The sequence below is a fragment of the Microtus ochrogaster genome (assembly GCF_000317375.1).
Source record: "Microtus ochrogaster isolate Prairie Vole_2 chromosome 14 unlocalized genomic scaffold, MicOch1.0 chr14_random_1, whole genome shotgun sequence".
In the NCBI taxonomy this organism is placed as follows: Eukaryota; Metazoa; Chordata; class Mammalia; order Rodentia; family Cricetidae; genus Microtus; species Microtus ochrogaster.
This window is the reverse complement of record NW_004949096.1, coordinates 28,880,567-28,888,381: the sequence shown is the minus strand read 5'-3', so window position 1 is coordinate 28,888,381 and position 7,815 is coordinate 28,880,567. Positions and strand designations below refer to the sequence as shown.

At 50.2% G+C, this 7,815-nt stretch overlaps 1 protein-coding gene across 1 annotated transcript in view; it reads left to right on the top strand.

Moving 5' to 3' along the window:
- The window catches only part of Vps39 (VPS39, HOPS complex subunit), a 42,102-nt gene extending 34,891 nt beyond the window's left edge, over nt 1–7,211 (top strand). The window contains exons 19-25 of the mRNA XM_005364299.2: nt 859–987; nt 2,244–2,346; nt 2,475–2,520; nt 3,401–3,550; nt 3,668–3,802; nt 4,170–4,261; nt 5,682–7,211. Coding sequence (XP_005364356.1) covers nt 859–987; nt 2,244–2,346; nt 2,475–2,520; nt 3,401–3,550; nt 3,668–3,802; nt 4,170–4,261; nt 5,682–5,757 — 731 coding nt within the window. The 3' untranslated portion in view covers nt 5,758–7,211. The remainder of the gene's footprint in view (nt 1–858; nt 988–2,243; nt 2,347–2,474; nt 2,521–3,400; nt 3,551–3,667; nt 3,803–4,169; nt 4,262–5,681) is intronic.
- The last annotated feature ends 604 nt before the right edge of the window (nt 7,212–7,815 follow it).

Sequence of the window (7,815 nt, the reverse complement as noted above, 5' to 3'; positions counted from 1 at the left end):
GGTACCAGTGCCCACCCTCAGCGGGTGACCCCAGACACTGGTCCCTGCCCACAGGTACCAGTGCCCACCCTCAGCGGGTGACCCCAGACACTGGTGCCTGCCCAAGGGTAAAACTACACCAGCTCCATTCCACGCTCTCCTCGCTATATGTATGGGAACTAGGCTGAAAATTTAAAAATATACAAACATAGACAGATGGGGCCACAGGGACATCCTTGAGACAAGAGTGCCAAGAATACCCCTTTATTGTGCTCAGGGGCAGTTTATATAGGGCTCTGGCCACGCCCCAGCTCTTGGGATCTTTCAGCTGCAGGCCCATCAGCCTGCTATCAGGGTCTCGTGCTCAGAGCAGCTGCAGGCTGCTTAGAGCAGAGGAAAACAAGTTGTTTACAAGAAATTCAGGGTCGTGGTCTGCAGTCACCAACACCCACAGGCATCAGTGCCCACCCTACGCGGGAGGCCTCAGACACTGGTACCTGTGTGTGGTGGAAACAGGCCCTGTTGTTCTTTCTGGGTAGGAGGACCTTTAGGGAAGTCGGAGTGACTCAGGAGCCCTTGTCTAGTTATAGGTATCTCTGGGAATCCTCCTAAATAGGACAGAAGGACAGATCTGTCTGCAAGATGACAGCTGTGTTGCTAAGAGACATGTTGGCCAATATGTTTCTCTGTTCACAGCCTTCCTTAATGTTACACTGGTGTTTTAGGGCCAGGGAGACCGTGGAGTAAAAGAACTACTGGGAAATCTCCTTGGAGGCCCCCCTTGCTCACAGGGGGACATCCCTGAGCCCCATTCCTCTCATTTGACCCACATTGTTGCTTAGCAGCATTGTTTCATGTGGAGCTTGGTTTCCCTTAAAGGCAAAAATCCCGTCCCCGCTGGAGAGGAAATGGGCGAGCTGGGAGAATACCGACAGAAGCTGCTCATGTTCCTGGAGATTTCCAGCTACTATGACCCAGGCCGGCTCATCTGTGATTTTCCCTTTGATGGTGAGTGTCTCACTTAGTGCCGAACCGTTTCAGCTGAACGCAATGGGAAGGCTCGTCTCTGCCTTTACAGCTGCTCTCCAGCCCCCAAGGGTGGGCGTGTGAGGACTACCTCCTGTCCTCAGCATCACTTTTGCTGAGGCTGAGAGAAGACTCCAGGTGTGAGCAGTGTGCTCATTTGTAGATTGTCATCTGTTGCTTTAGATGTAAGGATTTCTTATTGGAACTCATGGTTGAATTCTTCTTGTAAGCTGGCATGACTCACTGAGAAAAAGATAAGCCTGTCTGGCATTAGCTCTGTGAATGCCAGCACCAAATATTTGCCTCACTTTCTCTGGGGTCCCAGTCTATGTGATCTTGGCTGTTTAATGAGTGTCCTTTCTCAGTTTGTGAATGATTATTAAAAGAGTGAGATATGGCCAAGCATGGTGCTACACACCTTTAATCCCAGTACTAGGGAGGCCGAGGCAGGCCGATCTCTGTGAGTTTGAGGCCAGCCTGGTCTACAGAGCGAGTTCCAGGACAGCCAGGGCTATATGAGACCCTATCTACAAAAGGAAAACGCTGGAGCGGAACTGGTACGACACCTCCAAGTTAGCTTCCTTCTCCTTGAAACATTCTTTTAATAGTTTTCTCACTTTCAAAAAAAGGTAGTAGTGTTTTCTGCTATTTTATTTCATTTTATTTTTATTATTTTGGTGCTTGGGATTAAACCTTTGCGTGGTTTGGGGTTTTTTTTTGGGGGGGGGGGGTTTTTCGAGACAGGGTTTCTCTGTAGCTTTGGAGCCTGTCCTGGAACTAGCTCTTGTAGACCAGGCTGACCTCGAACTGGGATTGAACCTTTGCATATGCTAAGCATGCACTCTACTTCTGGACCCCAGCCCTTTCTTTCTTTACTTTCTTTTGTTGTTGTTGTAATTAGTGTTTTTGAGGATTTAGTTTTGTGTTTTTTAAAAGCTTCCCTCAACTTATTATTCTTTATATTTTTCATCCATTTATTGTCTATTTGTGTATGTATGTGTCGTGATGCATATCTAGAGGTCAAAGGGCACTGTGTTTGACAAGGCCTAGGGATTGAACTCAGCTCATCAGACTTGGCAGCAGGTGCCGTTACCTACTGAGCCATTTTGCCATTCTTCACTCTGGTCCTTTCTTACATTTTTGCGTTGCCCCAGTACACCTTCCTGGCGCTGCTTAGTCCCTAGTCCTGTGCATATGTAATGACAGTGGCAGCTACTTGGAGTCCTTTCTCCTCCTAGGCCTCTTAGAAGAAAGAGCTCTCCTGTTGGGGCGCATGGGGAAGCACGAGCAAGCTCTCTTCATCTATGTCCACGTCTTGAAGGACATGAAGATGGCTAAGGAGTAAGTCCGCCCTGCTCTCCCGCCTCCCAAGGAGTCTCAAGGCAAACCCACCCCATGGCTGGCTGCAGAGGGCACGTCACCTTCCGTGTAGCCCCTCTCGCCTGCCCTCATCACCTCCTCCCTTGCAGGTACTGCCACAAACACTATGACCAAAACAAAGAAGGCAACAAAGACGTAAGTAGCAGCTGTGGCCAAGGGAACATATGCACTTCCTGTCACTGTAGCAGACCCCACCTCATCCAGTGTAACCACAAATGGCACTGGTGTCAATCACCGAGACATGGTATACGCCACTGTGCTGATTGTTAGTGTATGTTTACTGGGGAAGAAACTGAGTGACCATATGTCCTGGTTTACTTAAGACCTACACATCTGTTGTCACCTACCTGTCCCTCTCAGGAGTTCTGATTCATATATTAAATTAATGTGGCTTTGCCCATCTCGGAGGAAGGGTCTGATGGTGCAGCGATTTGTCAGCTTCACGAACATTTGTGATGGGTGGGACCTGGGGCTAGAGCCAGAGAGGCTGCTAAAACGATGCATGGGACAGCCCCAGTGATGAGTGTCTGACCCACATGTTAACAGTGCTAGGATAGGCCGGGGCGGTGGTGGCACACACCTTTAATCCCAGCACTCGGGAGGCAGAGGCAGGCGGATCTCTGTGAGTTCGAGGCCAGTCTGGTCTACAGAGCTAGTTCCAGGACAGGCTCCAAAACCACAGAGAAACCCTGTCTCGAAAAACAAACAAAAAGTGCTAGGATGGAGTAACCCTGTGGTCTAGACTAGACTTGGTCAGAAATACAGCCAGGCTCTCAGCCTTCAAAGCATAAGAAAATGAGGAATTTTTAGGTTATTTTGCAGTGCTAACTTCCTGTGAATAGTAGAGCAATAGCGGCATCCTCATTTGGCTGTTTGACTTCACCAAAAAATTAAGGGGAAAGTGAGAAGTTTGGGGTGCTCCATGCCAGTGTCGCTACCGACAGGGAGGCTCAGGGCTGGGGGTTCTAGGAGGGTTGCTGCTAGCCTGACGTGCATGTTTCTATCTGTGAAACAGGTGTATCTGTCTCTGCTTCGGATGTACCTGTCACCCCCCAGCATTCACTGCCTGGGGCCAATCAAACTGGAGCTACTGGAGCCACAGGCAAACCTCCAAGCCGCCCTGCAGGTCCTAGAGCTGCACTACAGCAAGCTAGATACCACCAAGGTCAGGGGCTGCAGAAGGGTGCAGGAGCGAGAAGAGGGCCGGGGAAGGGGCAGGCACAAGCCTCTCAGTTTCATTCCTGATCTCCCTAACCTGTTTCCATCCTGTCTCTGCCCCTAGGCCATCAACCTTCTACCAGCAAACACTCAAATCAATGACATACGCATCTTTCTAGAAAAGGTCTTGGAAGAAAATGCACAAAAGAAACGGTTCAATCAAGTGCTCAAGAACCTTCTCCATGCCGAGTTCCTGAGGGTACGCTTGGGCCTTCTACACTTGGGGGAGGCCTTTGGGAGGGGCGTTGAAACAGGGGTTCTCTGTGTAGCCCTGGCTGTCCTGAACTCACTCTGTAGACCAGGGTGGCCTTGAATTTACAGAGATCTGTCTGCCTCTGCCTACCAATGCTGGGATTAAAGGTGTGCGCCACAACTGTCTGGTGGGCTTTGGGTTTTAACTGAGACAGTTTTCACATTCCTGTTGTCACCGAGGCAGCATGTAGCTCGAGTGACCCAGCAGTCAGTATGGCATAGTAGAACCTATGGACGCTGATGAAGACACAAATAGCGCCAGCTTGTACTTCTGTTTTGACACCTGAGCATGGAACTTCTCCAATCTCTCCCAGGTTCAGGAAGAGCGGATTTTGCACCAGCAGGTGAAGTGCATCATCACCGAGGAGAAGGTGTGCATGGTGTGCAAGAAGAAGATTGGGAACAGGTGAGCCCCCTCCTGAGCACACTTGGACGCAGGAGAGGCGGATGAGGTTCCTTGGGAGCGGAGATGTAGATTTCTGCCCTGAGTTTCTTGCCCTGTTGCTGTGATAAAATTCTCAACAAAGGCAGCTGGAGGGAGAAAGTTTATTCTGGGTGACAGACCAAGGCAGGAGCGTGGGGCAGCTGGCCGGTCACATTGCATTCCAGTCAAGAAAGTGAGAGCAATTAGGCTTCCTAGTGCTCAGCTCTCCCGCTCCACTGTCACAGTTCCTACCCAGGGAATACCCACCCACAATCATGATTGGTCCCCCACGTCAGTTAAGGAAATCAAGATAATCCCCAGGAATGTCCAGAGGCCCAACTCCCAGGTGACACTAGATTATGTCACATGGACAGCTCTAACCTCACCACGGAGAGAAGCTGTCTTGGGTCACTGAGTTCTTGAGCTTTGAGAGGGCAAGTCATCTTTTTTTTTTTTTTTTTTTTTTGGTTTTTCGAGACAGGGTTCATATTATCTTTTGAGGGACAAGCTTTGATAATTTAAAGACCTGACATACGACAGAGGGCTGTTGAACTCTTGCCCAGAAAGCTCTATCCCTCAGGCAGCTAACATGAACAATGGAGCCACAGAGTCAGTAGGATGAGAGACATACAGAAAGTCTTGAGATGCAGGTTGACTGGGTAGCTCAGGCTACCTGGAACTCTGAATCAACCCTCCTGCCTCAGCCACACCCCAGTGCTAGGATTATAGACCTGTACCACCATGCCAGATAAAAATGATGGGCCTCCACAGGGGAGAAAAACTTATCTTCCAACCTGCCGCCTCATGACTTGAGCAACTTCCTGAGCCATCATTATTCTGTTAGGACATGTCCGAGAGTCTGCCCCTGCCTGGGACGAGCGTGAGCTAAGAGTCTTTTTCTTGTCTGAGGCCTGACTTGCCATCATTCATTAAAACTAACCTGAAACATGTTCCGCTGAACGTCATCCCCCAGTGCCAAGCCATGGGCACATGTTCTACATTGACTTTTTTTTTCGTCAAGGCGGGGATTCATCCTGGAACTCCCTTTGTAGATCAGGCTGGCTTCAAACTCACAGAGATCTGCCTCCTCTGCCTCCCCAGTGCTGGAATTAAAGGCGTGTGCCACCACTACCTGGCTACTTTGACTTTTTGTTTATCCATTTATTTGCCTAGTTGGTTGGTTGATAGTGCTACTGAGGGTCAAACTACCCCCAACCCTGCACTGATGGCGTAACAAAAATGTTTGCATGCACTTGGATGCTGTATAATTCCTGCTCTGGTCAGTGAAGAAGTGGTACCGCAGCCTTCCAAGGATACTGGAGTAGGCTGTTCTTTGGGGTTTGGGTGGCTGCTGGGGATGCTGTTAGAACACCACTTACCTCTAAGCTATGCTTCCCCACAGTGTGTTTGCGAGGTACCCAAATGGAGTGGTTGTGCACTACTTCTGTTCCAAAGAAGTCAATGCAGCCGACACCTGAGCCCAGCATCCCAAGGACTCAGCAGAGGACAGCTCGACTTTCCCAGACAGTTGAAGGAGCAGCCACGTTAAGAACCAGGGACTGCTACCACCAAGTGTCGCCCTCGTTTGGACGTTGTTGGCTGCCTTGCTCCCTGGAACATCTCTGAATTAACTGGACTTGTGACCTGGCATTGCTGACCTTTTCCTAGAAAAAGAGATTAGTTATATCTTACGCTGTTACTTTGCAGAGGATTCTAGGAATTTAACCCCTGCTTAGACAGGAGGAAATGCACCGTCTTGCCTTCATATACCAGTCACCTGGACAAGGAGATTTCATCTCAAGTGTTTGTACCCATGGGGTTGTTGACTGAGAGTTTTCTATTACGATAACTGCACAGCTTCACAAGACCCCCTCCCCTGGCATGGCAGCCTGGAGAGTCCCATGGGAGCCTGGTACTAGAGCTCCCCAGCCCCACTGCCCAAGCAGACTCGCTGTCTGTATTGCCAGTGGTTCCTCCAAGAGGTTGCGCCCTGCATCCTCTTAAGTGGTCTCCCTGCTTTTCCCTTTAGTTTTCAGTCTCCTTTTCTTCACTATTTATTTTGCCCCTTAATCTCTTCTCTTGCTATGCCATACACTTGCTACATCCCCCACTCTGCAGATTGAAGCAGGGGAGTAACTAATATTTAAATGAGGCAGAATGGGCAGCCACAGTCTGGGTTTTCAGGAAGCACTGTCAGGTACATTGTATGAAGGTTCTCAGTAGCAGAACTTTCCTACTAAGGTGCATGGGAGAGCGCAAGCCTGCAGGTTTAGGCTTTGGTACCTCCCTGGCCAGCACTGCACAGGGTGTGGGGTTTCCTAGGCAGGATCTCTCTGCAGAAGTGCCTGCCTACTGCAGCTGCTCACCAACCGCTTGGCCAGGTTGCTAAGCCTTTGTGGGTGAGCTCTTTATGCTCTGAGCACCTTCCTCTTTCCTGGCACTCTCTGTCCTGTTGCTTTCATGGCCATCACTGTTCCCTGGCTGGGGAACTGCTCTAGGATTGGGTGGTAATGTGCGTCTCCACTGCACGCCGAGAACTGACCAGAAGCTGACAGTAGTGAGATGTCATATCTGTGAGGCATTGAGGAATGGCAAAGAGTGGTGCAGGAGCAGGGGACTCACCACTGTCTCTGTTGAGCGTGTCCGGGAACCTGCAAGAGGTATGCTTTGGAGGCTATGGGCACGAGGCACGCACATGCACAGACATATATGCAGGCATAGCAGCTGAAAACGCACTCTGTCGGGAGCAGCACCAGGTGCCAGGCAGCTCCCTGCAGGAGCAGCACCGGGTGCCAGGCAGCTCCCCGCAGGAGCAGCACCAGGTGCCAGGCAGCTCCCCACAGCAGCCCTGTCCCCTCACCTGGTGGGCTCAAAGCATCCCTTCTCATGGACCGTATCTGAAGCAGTAGAATAAAGCCTGTGTTTTCTCCTGGCTGGTGTGCATACCGAATTCTGTTTCCCCAAGCACCATCCTTTCTAGGAAGTCTGTCTTCTCAAACTCCATAGAGGTCTGGGGGGAGGAGCAGGCTCCAGCCTGACAGTGACAGAGCACTGCTCCTCAGCAACCATGAGCAGAGACCAAGTCTCCTCGAGCCTCTACTCCCCTTCTGAGGACTTTAATGGAAATGATAATAAATAGTATTAGCTGAGAGAAGGGTAAGACAGAGACCATGAAAAATATCAGAGCTCACTCCTTTCACGAATGCTCCATCTGTGTGGCCAGCAAGTGTGACTGGGGTATGGCTGACATCGCATGCATAGTATTTCCATCATCACACTGGGGATCCTACATAATCTAAATTGTCACACTGTCCTTGTCACACAGCATTGCTTTGTGCCTCTGAGGCTCACTATGACTGGAAGGCTCCAGTGAGGATGTGGAATTGATAGGAGGGAGGGACTCTGATTTTTTTTTTTTTCGAGACAGGGTTTCTCTGTAGCTTTGGAGCCTGTCCTGGAACTTGCTCTTGTAGACCAGGCTGGCCTCCAACTCTGATCCCTCTGCCTCCCGAGTGTGGGGGTTAAAGGCGTGCGCC